Source organism: Cyprinodon variegatus, unplaced genomic scaffold (genome assembly GCF_000732505.1).
Source record: "Cyprinodon variegatus isolate N-32 unplaced genomic scaffold, C_variegatus-1.0 Scaffold396, whole genome shotgun sequence".
In the NCBI taxonomy this organism is placed as follows: domain Eukaryota; kingdom Metazoa; phylum Chordata; class Actinopteri; order Cyprinodontiformes; family Cyprinodontidae; genus Cyprinodon; species Cyprinodon variegatus.
In genome coordinates this window covers 224,130-243,543 of record NW_015150849.1, presented here as the reverse complement: position 1 = coordinate 243,543, position 19,414 = coordinate 224,130, and the positions used below count along the sequence as shown (strand labels likewise).

The 19,414-nt window shown below is 39.0% G+C and overlaps 1 protein-coding gene across 1 annotated transcript in view; it reads right to left on the bottom strand.

Annotated features, from left to right (window-relative positions):
- The window catches only part of tbc1d16 (TBC1 domain family member 16), a 39,161-nt gene extending 20,392 nt beyond the window's left edge, over window positions 1-18,769 (bottom strand). Inside the window, exons 1-4 of the mRNA XM_015387514.1 lie at window positions 18,574-18,769; window positions 10,662-10,874; window positions 6,553-6,715; window positions 5,718-6,026 (exon numbers count right to left, since the gene is read on the bottom strand). Coding sequence (XP_015243000.1) covers window positions 5,718-6,026; window positions 6,553-6,715; window positions 10,662-10,842 — 653 coding nt within the window. The 5' untranslated portion in view covers window positions 10,843-10,874; window positions 18,574-18,769. The remainder of the gene's footprint in view (window positions 1-5,717; window positions 6,027-6,552; window positions 6,716-10,661; window positions 10,875-18,573) is intronic.
- Window positions 18,770-19,414: the final 645 nt, after the last annotated feature.

Here is a 19,414-nt window from a genome sequence, read left to right as displayed (position 1 = left end):
TGGGAAACGGTCAGCGCGGCTCGCGATGACTTGTGATCTTCAAAGAGATTCGAACCAGTGCAAGTAAAAGCTGCAAACCTCACCGTCGTGGTGAATCAAATCGTGCTGCAGGAAACCTTAACATGCAGAGATCACTGCAACACTTTACAGAAGTATTTAGACTGCAGGAACTTTTGACATACTTCCACTTAACAGCAAGAAACCCATTTTTAGGGGTATTTTTATCTGACAAACAAACACAGTGTTTCATGGGGATGTCAAAAGCAGACAAACATTTTTTATCTTTTTCCCAAAATAAAATCCTGCATGCGTTCAAACTCTGTCCCGATGAATTTTTTATCAGCTTTCTCATTCTATAAACAGAAAATCTTTCTAAAAATTAGCTCCAGCTTACTCAGACAGGATAGATGTATATATATATATATATATATATATATATATATATATATATACATACATACACACACACACACAACCAACCACGCAAGATAATAAAGATAAAAAATATATACACATATAGCATATGCATATGTAAAACTAAATCCAGGTAAAGTGATAGATCCAAGTAAAGTGATATGCGACGTGCAAAAATAGTGCATAAATGTCAATTACAGAGGGGGGTATCTGAATCACTTAGAGATTAATGACCACAGGTAGGAATGATTTCCTGTGGCGCTCTACATGGCGGCCCTTAGCTCTGTCCATCTTCCCATCTACACTAACCAGCTTCCCTGTCCCGGCTGAGGCAAAAATCTATCACCTCAGCATGATACAGCCACCACCGTCCATTCCCATGGAGATGATAGATTCCAGGTGACCTCACATATACTTTGAAGTTAAAGTTATCATCTAACCAGAGCAGCTTCTACTGCATGTTTTCCATGACCCTGACTTAACAGGATTTCTTATCGCTTACTTTTAACAAGCTTTTGCTTTATTGCCACCTTTCTATAAAAACACAGTTGAGGGTTGCTCAACTTATTTTTTTTTTTATAGAATGCCTTTATTTGTTTAAAGCTGTCAGAAAAAAGGGCTCAATCAAGTTGCACAGCAAAGTATAATAATACTTTTCCTGGTGCTAAAACATTTTAAATCTCACCATATTTAAGCTGTGACTCCACTGAGGCAAGAGTGGTTAAAGAAAAAAGGTCACAGCTAAAAGTGTCCAAAGGAAAATAGGCTGCACAAGTCTGAACAAATATTGATGAAGGTTGACTGTCTGGCTTCCTGGAAGCAGGTTAAGATAAAAACATCAGATGGCTTTAGACTTTTCTTCATTGTTCTAAAAGCGAACTGCACTGATAAAAGTTTGCGAGCACAACCCGCCTCTTTTTTATAAAGACAGAAGTCAACACCGTTGCAAACCAATGTGCTGAGCTTTAATCACATGTTCCCATTCCTTAAGTAAAGCCTTGGGAAGGCAGAACACACTGACAGCTCCATAAACTATAGTCCAACTTTAAAGAAACTTGTTAAGAATCTTGACAGACATTACTGAGGATTTCTTTTCCTGCCCTCTTCCTCCCGTCTCCTCTTTTCCTCCCCCCCTTCATCCGCTCTCACTCTCCCATACGTAGTTCTTTCTCTTTGAATGATTCCAAGTGACATGTTTCCAGTTCCTGGCCCCTTAACAGTGTCAATTAAAGCAAGCGAGGGAGAGAGAAAGAGAGATTGAGTGGGTTCCAGGGTTTTGGCTGCCACTCTGCTCTCTTCAGCGCTCTAATCCGGAGAGCTGACATTCAGCCCAGCACAACAACCCTGGGAGCACTGGGAATCAAAGCGCTTCACACAGACTTTAGGAAGAGAAGGGGAAAAAGGTGAAGGAGTTTGTGTGTGCGTGGGGTTGTCTAAGAAGTGGGTAAATGTTCATGTTAAACAAGAGGAAAAGATGCAAAATAGAAAGTGGCAGAAAGTGACAAAGGAGGAAAAATATGGCAATTTGAGTGCCAGAGAGCTGAAGAGAGACACTAATAGCAAAGAGGAGAGGGACAGGGGAGAGGTTAGAAGCTGTGAGGTGGAGAACACTGCCAAGTCACACACTGACTGCACTTATTGGCAACTGGGGTTAAAAATGCTTCAAAACACACATTCTGGGCTGCATGTCAGGCCAAATAGCTGCGTGAGGAAACAACCACGAAGGGAATCATAAAATTAAATGGCTCTGAGGCCCGAAAAGCAACACAATCATCGTCCTGATTAAAAAGCAAAGTGTAGAGAATGAGGCTTTTTTTTAAACTGCCTGTATTTCCCCACATCCAAAGTTGTGGGGAAATAATCAGTGATCCTTCTGTGAACCTATTTCTCATGCACCCTGCAGATCCTATGTACCTGCTCTCACTCCCTCTGGGGCCCTGGGCTGCAGAGCCACCATGTGGCTTCAGAAAACAACAGCTCTACATGCTCCAATTCTTTTCTTTCTGGCTCCACCTGCTGGACGCTCAGAGCAACTGAAGGAGAGACAGGATGGGCTGGAAATAAAAGCTTTATTCGCTTTATAAGTCTTTCATTTCTGCTTGCTAAGAGCAAAAATATCCAGAGGAATTAGGTTTTAAGATTGATGCAAGCAAATGTGAAAAAGCACTAACTTTAAAAACAGCTAACAGCTGAAAACAAAGAGCTGATCATAGCGAAAAATAATAAAATACAACAAAAGAAAAAAAATACAGCATAAAGGTATAAAATAAGGCAATACTAAGAATTTGTTTAAGCTTAATAAACAAGGCCAATGCCAATGTTAAAAAGTAGGAGCCATGTTTTAAAAATTGGAAGGGAAGGAGCCTCTGTAATGTGCAGCAACTTACAAACAAAACATGTTTTTCGTTTAAAATATATTTTTTGTTAGAGAGAGAGAAATTACATAGAAAGACATGCTGGAAAAGAGGAAAGGAGCTAAGGTGGACAGATTTTTTGTTTTATCTATTAAGATGTTAATGTGAAATATAAGCCTAATGCATGTTTTATTGACATTTAGAGAAACATTTCCACCTTTCCTTCTGTGAAGTGGGAATATTTTAGTGGTTAACACTACTTTGGTTTTCACAGACTCAGATATGACAACATACAGTAAGAAAACAGAGGGATGATTAAAACAAATCTAATTTATAAGCCAACAGTTATAATCTAGAATTTTAAAGTATAGGTTTTACATTTGTTGGTTACCACATTTTGTGGCATAGCTGTCATACGTTATTGAATGCATGCTGATGATTGTGTATTTCTCAAGAGCACTCTGATGTTTCATTATTTTTTAAGCTTTTATGGTTTTAAGAATTCCCTTTGAGCATCATTTTTTTGTGCAGCTTTGATGGACTGCAGTGGAAATTAAAGTATGATGAACATTAGTTCTGACTGACGTTATAGCCAAAGTATAGCTCTGCACCCTCCACCCATTGCCATTGTTGGTTGAACAAAGGAAAAATGCATGCAGGTAAAATATGGAAGTAGGAAGCAAAGATGTATGCAGAGTTATCACTTTAAATCACAGTATTTATCATGCTGAGGGCTCAACCAGACTAGGAAACTTGTAAAGAGGAAAAAAATATTTGGATTGGATGTGATTTCTGCCTCTAGCTTGATACAAGATTTTTTTTAAATGGTCTGAAATGTTAAAAGTGTGACAAAAAACAGTGGAAGATGAATATCATCTTCTACATCCAGTTATTGGAAATAAGTGAATCCTTTTAAAAGAGCATCTTTAAAGGATAAAGCTTATGAAAATGTTTCTAAAATGTTCATTTAGTAGACTTAGATTTATTTTGTCAATTCGTATACAAAAGTGTAAACAAAAAGAAATTTAATTTAGAACAGCTTTCCAGACAATTTCATTTTTAAAGTGCAGCCTTGATAAGGTAAGCAGCAGTGATAAAAAAAAAAAAAACATTGTGATATTAAGTCACTATAACTAGTTATTGAATCCGCATCGTTCATGTTTGCTTGGCAGCAGTGATGTCAGACAGATCTGGATCTTAGCATCCAAATGGGATTTTTATCCTGGTGGAAGAGGATCTGATGCTGGAGCATTAGGGGCCTGTTGCCTGGGCTTCACCCCATCAGTTGTTGTTGAGCTGCTACTACTGCCTCCAGCTCCTGACGCACTCGCTTCTCCTGGCTATATATATATAGCATCATCTATACAGTGTTTTACATGCAGGGATAAGTATAGAAGCATGCTCTTGCACTAAATGACTGAACGTAGACTAAACTTAGCGTCTTTGCTTCCTGTCCTTCAAACCAAGTTGAACTCGGTGTTTACACTGCCAATCCTCTTGCTAAAGCATGAGAGAAGCACCCAGTTTGTCTGGTCGACCCATGTTTGCTGCCCACGGAACAGCCCGGGCACAAATGGATGTTTTTCCAAGGAGCCGCTACAAAGCCACTAAAACATGGTCCCCTTATTCCCGCCGTTGTTGAGAGCTGTGCTTCTGCCTGCCTGAGCCGCTGCCATGGAGCTACCCACCAGCGCTTTAAGGACGCACCTTTTTCAAGCTGCTGTAAGTGATCAAATGAAGCCCTGCAGATCTGCCTCTGTCCCTCCTAGAGCTGCGTGTTAATGAGTGGACTGTGTTTCTGAGCCAAATCGAGATATTTTTGGCTCCTCATTTCCGAATTGGACTGAACATAACCAAACTGAAAAGCCCCCTTCCATTCTACCGCGACAACACAGTAGACCCGTTTTCCCTTCTTTTCATATGATGTTTAATAAATAAGCTTTCTGATTCAACTGCTAATGGTTTTTAAGTTAGGGTTATGAACTGAATGCCAATGCTCACTGAGCCTGATGATATACGCTGTCTGCTTAATTCGTCTTTGTATATTTGTTGGAAGAGTTAGGCTATTACAATTGGACTGCCTAGCATCCTTAGCTCCAAACTACGTCATCTTCGGCCACATGCTAGCAGCCATTTGTGAATTTATGAGCTACTGTTCTAGCTGAGCTCAGGAACAGGTCTTCTGGGGTCAACTGAGCGAACGCATTTTGACCAGTGCCGCTACATATTAATGCATTTCTTATTCATTGTTCATTTTTCACTGTAAAACCAAATGAGGCTTCATTGCTTTGCTTACATTTAATATCTCTACATCTGTTATTTTAAGGGAAACTTTAAATGCATCAAGCCTTAAAACTTGATCATACCTCAGAGACTCTTCAGCCCTCTTTTTCCCCTTTTTATTAGCTTTTTGTTTTATTTGAGCTTATTTTCAATAGTGTTGGTATTAGATACAATAATTTGTGATTATTAGCTAATAAAGGTACCAGTGTTTCAACCCGTGGTGTTTAGTTATTTATGCAGTGAATGGTTTATCATTTAGAGCCAGATCCACACCGTCCATTCCTAGAAACAGAGATTAATAGATGTGCTGATAACCAAAGACTAAATGAATACAATTATGAGACAACAGCTGGTCCGGAAGCCCAATCTTGGGTAAATGAAAGTTTTATTTATTTTTTTGTTGCCTCTGTTCCACCATTTACCATGTTCCATACAGAATGTCAGGACTTGCTTTTTTTTTTTTTTTTCTGTTTTTTTTTTTTTTTTTTTTACATAAAATTCTAACTCATTTGGCATTGTTTTTCTAGTTTTCTGGTGTTTTAGGAAATCTAGATTTTTCCCTTTAATCTTGATGAGCAACACAATGATGGTGTCATTCTGAAAGGCATCACAAGAAGTGTCAAAAACAAGATACAAAAACACCCCGCATCCATCTGTCCCACTGACCTGCTTTCTGTGTCCAGGAAGACGGAGCTGCTGCTCTCGCACAGAGCCTCACTAACAGGAGAAAGACAGAATGGAGAGGAGAAGGTGTCCGAGTCTGAGCCCATGGTGCTGTCCCGGCTCACTTCGTCCGACAGCTCATAGGAGCCCTCGTCGCCCTCCTCCCCAGCTAAAAGCAGCTGCTGCTGATGGTTAGAGGACGGGTCTGAGCCACTCTCACCCACCAGGCTCTGGGTGGAGGTGCTGCTGGTAAAGTTCCTCTCCTCGTCCTCCTCTTCCTCTGGGGCTGCTGCTGGAGGACGTGAGCGTGGCCTATGGAGGATAGTTGGTTCAATACATCACAAACATACAGTAACACTCTTGCAGGGTTTATACAGGAATGAGTAACTCTAATTTAATGCTTCTTAATGCTCTTATAAATAATTTCAATGCCATCAAAAAGTAACCATGGCTCTCAGAATCCTTGGTCATCTTTACTGTCGACAGACTGCAGCCATGTCCTGAATTCCTTGTTTTTCAGCCACTTTTGTTGAAAGTCCAGCTTTTTCTCCGCCTCAAGCTTTTTTTTTCCCAAACATACGGCTTAATGATCAATCGGAAGCAGTAACATCCAAACACGCTGATATATCTGACGAAATTGTTTGTATAAACTTTTTTTTTAAATAAAGCATTTTTTTTATAATCATATTTAATTAAATGTAATGCTAATCAAGACCTAAATTTTAAAAATAATAATTTAATGACTTTTAAAGATTTTTATTGACCCTGTCTGGGTATGTTATTTTCTTTTTCTATACAAAATATATACAGTATAAATATGTGCTGCCAAGGCTCTTACCGTCTCCCTCTGCGGCGGGCGTTCCTACGCACAGGGGAGCTCTCTGGAGTGATGTATCTCAGCGCCTCCTCATCGTGCCTCTGGATGCGGGAATTTGGCACCCAGGTCAGGATCAGTGTGGAGCCCAGGCACTCATCTTTCTCCACATGAACGCACAGGTAGCCTGCAGAGCCGACAAAAACATGTTGGCGTTAAGAGAAATCACCGAGACGTCTGGAGCAAAGGTTTTAGAAAAATAAAACAATCTAAGATGAAAAATTAACTTGATCCCCAAACAGGCAGAAGCAACCAATGAAAACAAAAGGAAATTAAGGAAACTAAGGAAATAAAAGTAAAACACTTCACTAAATAAAGGATTACCGTCATTATTTTGCATTATCAATGATTATTCAATAAGCGGCAATTTTCTTCCCATGGATCTTCCTATAATGTGAAGGGTAAAATGTACTTTTACAATATAAAGAATTAAAGTAAAATAGCACATCATTATATTTTTTTTTAAAGTTTTTGTATTAAACACAGACTAAATTATCAAAATTTTTCGGGTTCTTTTTTTTTTTTATTACACATTATTAAACTCAGTAAAATATGAAAAAACAGGAACCTATTAGGTCACTATATAAGGAAAACATTAATAAAATATGTGGAAAAACTATCGACTAACATGTAATCCACCAATCAGTGCTGTGAGAGGCTCTGCTATTAGCTGGGTCAGAACACTGGGGTTCTAGTTGCTTTCACAAGAATTTTATAGGGTAACTCTAGGACATGCATTAACCAACAAAAGCCTGCCTTCCTCATTAGCAGCATGTCTTTTTCTATCATGTTAAAAAAAAAGGTTTTGCATAATGCCCTTAACTTTCTTCTTTTCCCCTTTTTTTTCAAACTTACATTTTATTGATTTTAAAAGAGAGCAAATTCACAACATACAATGACAATTAACAGTTTTTTACAGTGTGAAATTTTACCATATATTAACCGTCCCAGCATGACATTTTACAGTTTCAGCATCATAATTGTGGTCTCCGCTTCACCATACAAACATAGCACAATAATTCACCTCAAATGGCAGGTCTATGTAACATAATCTAGAAAAAATAAAAAATAAAAATTTAGTTGTTAGACTTGTTTACTTGAGCAAATCTTCCACAGAACTCCAGCGTTGGCTGAAGATATCTTTTTGAAGTCTTAATGAGTACGTTATCTTTTCCATTTGGTAGAATTCCATTACAATTTGGACCCATGAGTTGTAGGAAGGCGGCTCTGGTTGCTTCCACTTAATTGTGATGCATTTCAGGGCCGCTGCAAGAACATTAAAGAGATATGATTTGGCTCGTCCTTGCAGCCCAACTGGAAAAATACTGAGTATTGCAACTGTTACATCCTTGGGGATAACCTCCTCTAAACTTTTTTATCATCACGTGCTTTTAAGCAAAGCAGAGAAGTTTCATGGCTCCTCTAGGCCACATGGATAAAGGGGCTAAAAAGACCATAAACAGAACCAGAATCCAGAACAGACTCAGTCAATTCTTTATAAGGCTTCTGCTACGGCATCTCTCATTTCTCTTGCAAAAACCAGTGAGGCTCTGTTTAAAAATGACCCCCAGCGCCCTCTAGTGAACTGTGGTAACACTGCAACACTGGAATTCCTTAAAAGCGGTGGACGTTATCAATTAATCGGATGGAAGAAATTTTAATCTAATAAACCTTTAATAAAGAATTCATCATAAGTCATCTTTAGACATGATCAATATCAAGAGAATATATATCCAGCTACATTTTCTACTGTTTAATATCACTGAACTCTGGTCTAGAACCACATCACATTCTGGGGGAAGTAGACAGAGGAAAGGATTTAGCCTTACCAAGCATGGTCGGTAGGGCTGACCTATTTTTAAAAGATGAAAGTTAAGTTTAAATAGTGTTAGGGTAACAATTTAACTTCTGCATTTTCCACTTGTGTTAGGCATTAAGGTATGGGCTTTTGACAAACAATATGAAACCCTTAAAAAAAAAAAAAAGTTGCAGAGAAAGCTCCCCACCAGACACCTGTGCAAACTTCCGAAAATTATTTTGCCATTTAAATGGAACACTTTCATTATAAAATTAAAGAAATTATTTTTGAAAAATTCAAATTTTACTAAGAGCTACAAGCTCAACAGATTAAAGGCACATATAACCAGCTGATTATTTCTCCCTTCTTATATTTCTCAGTCCATGGGGTTTTGCCTCTATCACAGTTTCTTTGTCATTGTCTCCTTTCCTTTTTGAACATTAACTTCCATATATTCAAGAAAACAAATACACCGGCAACATTTTCCCTAATTTATCAGACACCAAAATCAGAGACATATGAAAGAACAGTTTTTTTTCTAGTACAAACCAGGAGGAACATTTGGTAACTTTAGACTGGTCACTTATATACAGCGCCTTGCAAAAGATAAACGCTTTTCTTCCAGAATGCTCCTGTATTTGGCTCCATCCATCTTGCAATGTATTTTGCTAAAAAAATAAATAAAAAAACAGGCCCAAACAATGATGCTGCCACCACCATGTGTGACAGTGGGGATGGTCTGTTCAGTGTGATGAGCTGTATTGCTCTTACACGAAACATAACGTTTTGCATTGTTGCCAAAAAATTGATTTTGGTTTCATTTGGTTTTTATTTTTTATGAATAGCTTTCAGAAACTGGTTTATCCCATAAAAGTAAGCTTTGTGCAGTACATGAGTGATTGTTGTCATATGGACAGCTGTAGATCTCAGCAGTTCATCCAGAGTGATCCAGGGCCTCTTGGCTGCTTCTCTGATCAGTCTTCTCCTTGTTTGATCTGAAAGTTTAGAGGGACGTCCCGGTCTTCATAGATTTGCTGTGGTCTGAAACTCCTATTTCAATATTATCGCTTTCACAGTGCTCCTTGGTATGTTTAAAGCTTGGAAAATTCTTTTTGTATCCAAATCCAATCCAGACATTCATAGAGCAGGTGCATTTATAGGGAGACTTGATTAGACACAGGTGGTTTCCACTTATCTTAATCAGCCATTTAGGTCCAACATTGGATCATTCCGATTCTCACTAAACTTCTGGAGAGAGTTTGCTGAACTAAATTAAAGGGATTTTTTTTTTTTTGTTAAATAAGTTTAACATTTACAATAAATCTTGTTTCACTTCATGATTGTGTCCCACTAGTTGATTCTTCACAAAAAATGTTTATCATTTTATCTTTATATTTGAAGCCTGAAATTTGGTTTAAGGTCAAAAAGTTCAAGCAGGCCAAATACTTTTGCAAGGCACTGTAGCTAAAACTTGGGTATTGCCTCTGTGTCTGTGGTGTATGACACCAATAAACTGGGCTCTTTTCATTCGGATCGAATCAGCTGCACCCAGAATGTATGTAAGTGATAAATGCTGTAATCATAGACTGTGATAAATAAAAAACATATACAAATATATATAATACTGAATAATATCAATATAGCACAATGAGTTTTAAACACATTTCTTATATTAATATTCTTAATATCGAACAATTGTGCAGCCATACTTCCAGGAAGTCCAAAATTAGTATGACAATTTAGATGATGTGTACTTCTAACTAAATTCATGTCTACTTCCTGGCGCCAAAGTAATAATCAATCAATCAGTCAATCAATCCATCCATCCATCCATCCATCCATCCATCCATCCATCCATCCATCCATCCATCCATCCTTATTCCATCAGAGTCGCCAGTGCCCATCTCCAAAATTCAATGGGTCAGAGGCGGGGTAAACCCTGAACAGGGCACCAATCTCATGCATGGCAACACAGAGATACACAAAGACATACAACCATGCACACACACACACACACTCACTCACACCTGAGGGAGTAATAAGCTATATGATACATGTTGGCTAACGGTTCAAATTAAGGTAATCCAATCTAAAGCACTTCCAATGTCATTGTACCAGACAGACAGTGCAAACAGGCCAAATAATCTCCAACCTCAGCAGCAGTCTCAATAATAAACAAGCTGGTAGTTCTGGCTCTGAACGGCCTTTGCATTTGCCAAGATCTAAATGACTGAGAATTTGCACAGTCTTAGAAAACGTATCTGAGCAGCCAAACCTGGGTGGTGCTCGGCCAGGCCAGGGAGGGGCTCCATAGGATGCACGCAAACATTATTCTTGGAGAAGATGATCTCGCCATCCAGCCCAGAGCGCAACGATGAGCCTCCCGCCCCAGGGTTCAAGGTCAGGAAGTCGGACGCCTTGGAGGAGGCACGCCGAAGGAGCCGACCCAGAGACATCTCCTTAGGCTCAGGGACACTGAGCCCATCCTCTGACAGGGAATGAGAGAGAAGATGAAAACAATGTTAGAGATTGGAATGGCATTTTTCAAGGGTGGTGAATGGAGAAAGATCTTTTCTCCATTTTACTTTTTACCATCTCACTAAATTGTCAAGAATCCTGTTTTTGTTTTTTCTTATATCCCTGCCGCATCTTTCAATGAGATCTAGTTCAAGATGAGTTGATTTAATATCTAGAAAACCATTTATGTGTGAATATGATCAGATATTTTACATCACCGTCTAGCCCAGAGGTTGTTGTTTGTCTTCCATAGAACAACAGTGTTTTAACGCTTTCTAGTTGCATTTCAATCCCAACAAATACACACCAGCTGTCAACTCAAGTCTGAAAGGCCAAGAAGTAATAAAGCAGTTCATTTCAAATATTATACTTAAAGCTGCTATTCCACCTTTTGACCACCAGATGCCACTAAAGAGCACTAACACAAAAATATCATTTGGGTTACTTCAAAAATAAAAAAATAAGAAAAATCCTTAGGTTTTGGGTTAAAATGTCCCTTTTCTGTCTTAGAATGTCCCATTTTAAATCGAGCTGTATCACCATAAGAAAAGCTGCAGTGAAGCAGCCTTCATAAAGGCAGAAATAGCCGAGGCCCCTTAAAATGGCCTACTGTGAGTGTGATAAAGAATAAACACAGGTGGATGCAGAATCCCTCCAGGATCCTGGTGATCTGGATTGTAGTCAGCCAATGTGACCTTTGACCTATACAAATAAACGCTAAATAACAAACAAAAACCATAAAAAACCCAGGTCCCTGAAAATGAAATAAGACGTTTGTCTAACATTGAATCCAAATGTATTCAGCTCTATGTACAGTAACTCTACAGGGGAGATGGATTACAGTTTTCTTTGATATTCTAATTAACTCTGGTGTTTTAAAAACAGTTATCCTTTTAAATGTACTGGTATTCCCCCCCAACTATTAATTATGCTTAAATCTGTGGTGGTGCTTATTTAAGTCATTTTAAGGCTTTAAAAATGCTGTCCAGTAAATACAGCCGGTTCTGTATGAGCTGTAATTTATGAGGACCAATTCAATATGGAGGCAAAAAGTTTAAGGACAAATGTAACCCAGCCTTGCTCTAAGGCTGCAGAGATTCTCATCCAAACTTCGCCTCCTCATTTACACGTGTGCCAATATTTACTGCAGTGTCCTTACTGCAGGGCTCCTCCCTCCAATCCCCTCACCTCCCCTGACTTGTTCAGCATTTCTCCGAGCCGCACACCTGCATCTACTGGACAGCTTGGGCTCCTGTGTGCGTCTCATAGCTGTGTGTGCCGAAATGTTTCCCACCTTCTGCAAACAGCAGAAGCTACGCGCCGATGGACAGTAAGCAAACATGCTCGGCGTGCATCTGGTTGAAATCCCAAGCTGTTATCAGGAGCCAACAGATGTCGTTAATGTTGAGTTCTGAACTCAGACAAACTCAGACAAAGAGGCCTATTTTGGTTTTGCAGCTGATGGGAAAACATTTGATCATGTCTCATTTTACTCTCCAGTCTTAAGACTAAACTAAGCTTCTGATCCATCTGACTGATACGTTCTCCATTTTGGATAGAAGTCATATCTGTGTAACCTTGCTCTCTACTTGGCAGAACACTCCAACACGTACTCCCCACTCTATCTCAGGAATGTTCCGTCCTTTTTCCCTTTTTCCTCAGGGAAGCCGGGGGGGCATGTTTACCACCACTTGATTAAGCAGGCACCCTACTTCCTGGTGCCAAATCTCACACAGGAAGTTTGTCGTCACAAAATCTGGGCACTACCTCAAAGGGAAGCCATGTGGTAGGCGAACATTTCACTTCCATCTGAAAAAGTAGAAGCATGACGGTTTTTCTAGGTCAGAGATTTGCTATTGGCACAAAACTTCTCTTTTCAAAAAGTGTCTTCTGTCTCCAGAAGAACCTGGACTGCAAATAACATTTAAAACTAATTATTGAAGATTAGGGTTTTTTGCTGTTTCAAATTTTTTTTTAAATACTCAGCTTAAATTAAATACAGATTACGCCATATAAACTGTAAAAAGCCCAGCTAAGAACTTTCAAGTCCTTTTCATCATGAAGAGGCCTCCAGCAGAGACTGGCTAAACACTAAGAACAGGAAGTAGATCAGAAAAACTATACAAGGATTCCCTTCTGTGCTAAGATGAAATAACAGAGTACATAGAAATAAAATGGCTTTGAGCAAAAAGCTCACTAAAAAAATAAGCAAAAATACTGAAAAAGAAACAAAATGATATGACTGGCAGCAACAGCTTTGCTGAATGCTATACTTAGTGTGTTTTTTGCTATGGATAAATATATTGTCTAACACAGGAGCACTGAGGTTCAAGTCTTTTCTTTTAGGAAGAAAAAAAGAGAGTACAGACCGTTCCAGAAAAATCTGTATCCAGAAAAAGGAAGGAATCAAAAGAAGAACATAACTAGAGATACTTTCTTATGAAAAGCAAAACAAAGAACGCACAGTTTTGTCAATGGCTCTCCATAGAAAAGGGCCAAAGCTACAGAGGGAAACACTAAACCAGGGGTCCCTTCTAAGGGACAGAAATCAACAGTATACATCGTTAACTGGCAGTGATAGTTAATTGACTACGTCCAAGAACAGGAAGGAACAATGCAAATAAAGAGAGTGAGGAGAACTTTCTATGAGAAAAACAAAACAAAACGAGGGTTTAGTATGCAGCTGCAGAAACTATTTGGTTAACTGGCTTAATTTTGAAAAAAAAAAAAAAAAAAAAAAACACACCTTAACAGAAGAACTGATTCTGAAGTTCTTTCAGTAAAATAAAATAAACATATTACACCCAGAGAGAATTGTTATCTCAGTATGTTCCCCTATGAAAGAAATACCAGCTCATACAATAAGTACTGAGACAGTGGTACTTTCTATGGTTTATAAGCAAGAAGAACAAATAATAGCTCGTTCAATGGCTTCAACCTACAACAACAACAAAAAAACCTTAAAAAAAAACACAAAGGAGCACTGAGCCAGGGGTACTTTCTTTAGGAAAACAAAACACAGGACAGAGAGCAAATGGCAGCAACAAATTGATCAACTGATTTTGTCCAGAAAAGGTACACTAATACAAACAGAGGTGCTAAGCTAGAAATGCTTTTTATAATAAAGCCAATTAGGACTTCATTTAATCTATATAAGTATGTATGGGACCTGCAAATTATTACCAGCAAGCCACTTTATTAAACTACAACTAAGCATTAGTAATGTCCAAGAGCTTTTTATGCAACATGAAAGCAAACCCCATCCTCAGATTTCACCAAACAAAACTGTTTCAAAAAGAAAGAGCAGCAGCGGCCCTGCATGTCCAGGCAGAAAAACTTTTTTGACCTCTCATGAACTGCTTATAATGAGGGACTCAGATCTTTGAACATTACAGCTTACTGCTGTTTCATTTCGATAAAAGAGATATTCCCTGCTTGGCTTCTATGCAGAGGTTATTTTTTATGTGCATGATGCAGGGAGCCGAGGGTCAGTGTCAGGTTCACACAGGCTGATAAGCAGAAGTAGCCTCCTGCTCTCACTTCATCCCTAACCCAGTGAGCTCACAGGCTGCTTCTCCTCTCTGACCTCCTAGAGTTCCATCAGGCAGCAAAGGAGGGGGAAACCTTTCTAGATTCACTTCCCTTCATCTTTTCCTGGATCATTTTCCACTACTCTTTTTCTTAAACATACCCTTTCACATATTTGAACTTTAAATAAGAGAATAAAAACTACACTACTACATTTAAACAGCAAGAGCAGCAACCGCAAACAGCTTCTCACCTGTGGGAGAGGAATAATTCAACTGTAATACTGCGGTGTGGCGGTTGAAAGGTTACCAGCTTAAAAAAAAAACCTGAAAAACAACATCCTTACAGACTATGCTATGAGGAAGCTCCTTCGGGTGCTTCAAGAACCTGCTTCCTGATTCAGGAGGAATATTATCTCGACACTGACGTCAAACCACCATAAAGCAAGCCCTAAAGGTTTAGTTCGTTGAATGGGTGGAGTACAAGCAATTTAATCCAAATAAACCCAGGGGACTCAAATGCAAGTAGAAAGGCTAAAGAAAAGCTTAAGTTGGGTTATAGAAAAGTAAAAGTTGAAACTACAGAGAATAACAACAACTATATACTATGCTGCAAAAAAAGACGCCTGGGGCTTATCTCCTGTTAAGAAACACTGATTCTAATTATATTATTCATCTACCTTAAAATATTTTCTTTTATTTCTGGACAATGACACCATTTCCTGATTTTAAAACTGCAGGGTTTTTAGGAAAGAAAAACGATTTACATTAGAATAGAGGTGTAAGACAAAAAAGGTCTATTTATATATAACTAGGAAAGAAAAAAATTGTATTTTTATAATATATTTCACCAGGGGCGCCATACGGGGGGAAAGTTAGGAAGATTCTAAGGGCCCTAGACTGAGGGGGCCCTAAAAGAAGAAGAAAAGATATGACCGACTGGATATTTCAAATATTAAAAGAAAAACCCACAGCAAAATAAATTATTTGTGTTCTCCCTGATCTTTCATCATTAAACAGCAAAATAAAGCATGAATATATATTGACCAACTACCCCCCCTCTAATAATTCAGACTGAATTGTAGCCATTAAAAGGCATCTTTAAATCTTGATCAATCTCATGAGCAGAATGAAACAGCTACACCAAAAATACATGTATTGTATTGTTAGTACATTAATGGAAATCAATTTCCAATCCAAACCGTCCACTCAATGGTTTACCAATAGTGATGTCATGGGATTTTAGTACCTCAGAGGTACACCACCCAAGACATATCATTTTGTTATTTCCCTTCATCCTGACCATATGTCAGGATGAAGGGAAATAACAAAACGACAGATAAAATGGAAAACTACAAATAAAAAGCTTTGCTTGCTTATAAGTTTTATAACCCTCACCTGAAAAACACTTTAAATCGATGCTCTCTCTGCCTTGATTCCTGACTCAGTGTTGTGTCCGTGTCAGTTGGTTTTATGGTACTTTCAATCTATTCTTGGAAATCGCAGTACATCGTAGATCAGTGTTGTTGTCATCGTTCTGGTTGTAAACAGTGGCTCTAATAGCCATATACACGCATACAACGGAGAACACAAGCGAGAAACTGGAACAATATCTCAGAGTTTAGGTCACTTCAACTTCCCATTTTCAAGTTTTAAGGCAAATCAATCACAGACCTAAATAAGATGGTGTGCAGATGGCGCAGTGTTTAGCGCGCATGACCCATGTACGGAGGCCTAAGTCCTCGATGCTGGCGTCCTTTCCTGCACGTCTCTCCCACTCCCTCATACCCCCTTTCCTGTCATACCTTGAAAGCTTGCTTGTTGCAAGACTGTAATCTTTGTGTGAAAAAGTGCTTACTTCTACTTACATGCATGGTTTGAATGTTAGCTAAAACTTTCTCCAACAGTCTGTGTGGCAGCAAACCCACTTTAAGTGTATTACTGCCCCATAAAGAGCTGCAGTGAAAAAGTGTATTTCTGTTGTTGAATGTAATGCGACCAAAATTGAATGCCAGTGCGATTTGAAATTTGTGATTCGTTACATTGAGATTATATCGTAAATGCAATTAATTGCCCGGCCCTCATTTTAAGATATTGAAAAACTCAACTGTAGTAATCACTCTTCAACCCATAGACGCCAGTAAGAGAGTTTTAGGCCATGAATTAAAGAAGTTTAGACAAAAATTTCAAAATTTGAACAGTAAGATATAATCTATAATACCGTAATATAATCCTCAAGGCCCAATTATACAGTTTATTTGCTAAACAAATCTGACATTTTCCAACACGCCTTATCCCAAGTGGGGTCCCAAGGGGGGCTGGTGACTAACTCCAGCTGTCTACAGGCGGAAGGCGGGGTACACCCTGTCAGGTCGCCAGTGTATCACAGGGCAACACAGAGACAAACAGGACAAAGAACCATCCAAGAACACACTCACATCTAAGGATTTAGAGAAGTCAGTTAACCTAACAGTCATGTTTTTGGACCCCGAGGGAACCCACGGATGCTCAGGGAGAACATGCAAACTCCATGCAGAACAGTGGTGTCAAAAGTACACACATTTGTTACTCAAGTAGAAGTATAGATACTATAGTTTAAACTCAAGTAAAAGTGAAAAAGTATGTGCTCCAAAAACTACTTAAAGTATAAAAGTATAAAGTAACCTTCAAAAAAACAGCCAGATGCCACTATGTGAACTCAAAGCTCAATTTTTCAACTATTTTGAAAAATCCTTTAATATAGGGCCATGGATGAGGGAGGTCTTGTTGGTCTCCATCTCCCGATACGCTCTGGCCTTCAACATCTTTTTATGAATCCTACATTGTAGCATAGCATAGACAATTAATTTGCAATTTGAAGAACACCTGCTTGCTTGTAATGATTTCCTTTAGCTAACCAATGAGTGTTTGCGTTATATGACTCATCCAACTACACTAGTTTTCACTAGATGTGGATGGAGCCAATGATCTGCACTGGATGGCGCACATGACGTGAAATAAATATTTGTAAACATTAAACCGAAGCCAAGAGTAACGAGTAACGTTAGTTTTAAAAATGTAAGGAATAGAAAGTACAGATACTTGTGTGAAAATGTAGTAAGTAGAAGTCAGAAGTAGAAAGAAAAATAAGTAATGGAGTAAACTATAGATACCTAAAAAGTGTACTAAAAAGACCCCAGGCTGGGAATCAAACCCAGGACCTTCTTGCTGGAAGGCACATACTAACAAATAAATTGAAATTTAATTTCTGTTTGTTTTTAGTAGAAATTATTTATCCATCAATCCATCTCCTGACACACTTAATCCCAAGTGGGGTCGCGAGGGGTGCTGGCCTATCTCCAGGACAGGTCACCAGTTCATCGCAGAGCAACACAGAGACACACAGGACAAACAACCATTCACGCGCACACCTAGGGAGAATTTATTGAAGCCAATTAACCTAACAGTCATGTTTTTGGACTGTGGGAGGAAGCCGGAGTACCCGGAGAGAACCCACGCATGCTAAGGGAGAACATGCAAACTCCATGCAGAAAGACCCCGAGCCGGGAATCCAACCTGCGACCTTCTTGCTGGAAGGAACATACTAAATAATTAATTGAAATTAAATTTCTGTTTGTTTTTAGTAGAAATTGTTTATTGGAATATGTCCTTCCTCTTAAGTAAAACAGAATACAACCTATTCAATTAGCCCTTTATTACTGATTTTATGATTAGAAACTCCAGTCAGCAAAATAATGTATTGATTAAAATGAAATGAAATTTGACTCAAATAGATCAGATAGGACTCTAATGTTTATGTATCTGAACAGATGCCATCCTTTTTAGTTACTGCTGTAGTGCAGTAGTTCTGCTGGGTTAGGGGGGGTGGGTCTCTCCCTGTCCTATCCGTGATGGGGGTCCGGGGATAAGCCGCCTGACAGCAGCAGATGATGCATATTTACCCCAGGCCTTCCACAGTGGCCCCTCTGCTCTACATGTCCGACCCTCTGTCAGCTCACCCTGACGTGCATTATTTAACTCAGCTCTCAGACGCTTTAGGTCGCTTTAAAAAAAAAAGCACAATTCAGAGGCGCACATAAAATGAGCGTCGGCACACACCTGCCCCCAGCAGCAGGGATAAACAGCAGCATGGAGCGCTCTCACCTTCAGCCCCGCCGCAGGAATCTACAGCCCAGTCCGGACAAACATGTCAGCGACACCACAGAAGCCGAGCTCCATGAACCGGGCCTTGGTTTGGGATTTTCTCCCACTCTTTCTGCTCGGTTTAATACCAGCTGTGTCTTTATCGCAGTGGTTTATCACTGTTTCAGGCACGGCCACCAGTAGGACCGCTGCTGCTGTTTCAGTGGCCGATAGAAGCGCTTCCCCGCTGCAGACTTTCAAAATAAAACCACCCTTTAAAAAGTAAAGTGTCTTTAACCTTAAAACATGTTTCACGCTTTAATGTTGGATTCATTGCACTTTACTTCCTGGTATATCTTTGTCTCTTTAAAGTCTTGATTTTACGACACAGCCCCCGCCCGATCACCCCCTTATATAGCCACTTCCGGCACATAGTATTTCTGTCACACAAATTGGAAATGTGATATTAATGTCTTAAAAGGTCTTAGAAAAAAAAAGATGGACTGCAACTGGTCTAACATCAGCACAGAGATGAAGCATTATCTGCTGTACTGATGGCACTTTGCAAAATATATTTATACCTTTAAAAACCTTTTCATGGTCAACACAAAGTGGCATGAAGTTATAAAGTGGGAAGGCAGGGATACACTGCTGTCAGATTACAAATCCACGGGAGGTTCTCAACAGGGGCCAATTATGTGCTCAAACATACATAGTATATTGACTGATTTAATCTTTCTTTCCATAAAATTCAGTTTTAATTATGATCTGCTAAATGTAATTTTGAACTAAATAGAATACTCTTATTTGTTACCAATAAAAGCTCTTTTAGTTTCCCTTAAGTACTGATTCTGATTTGATT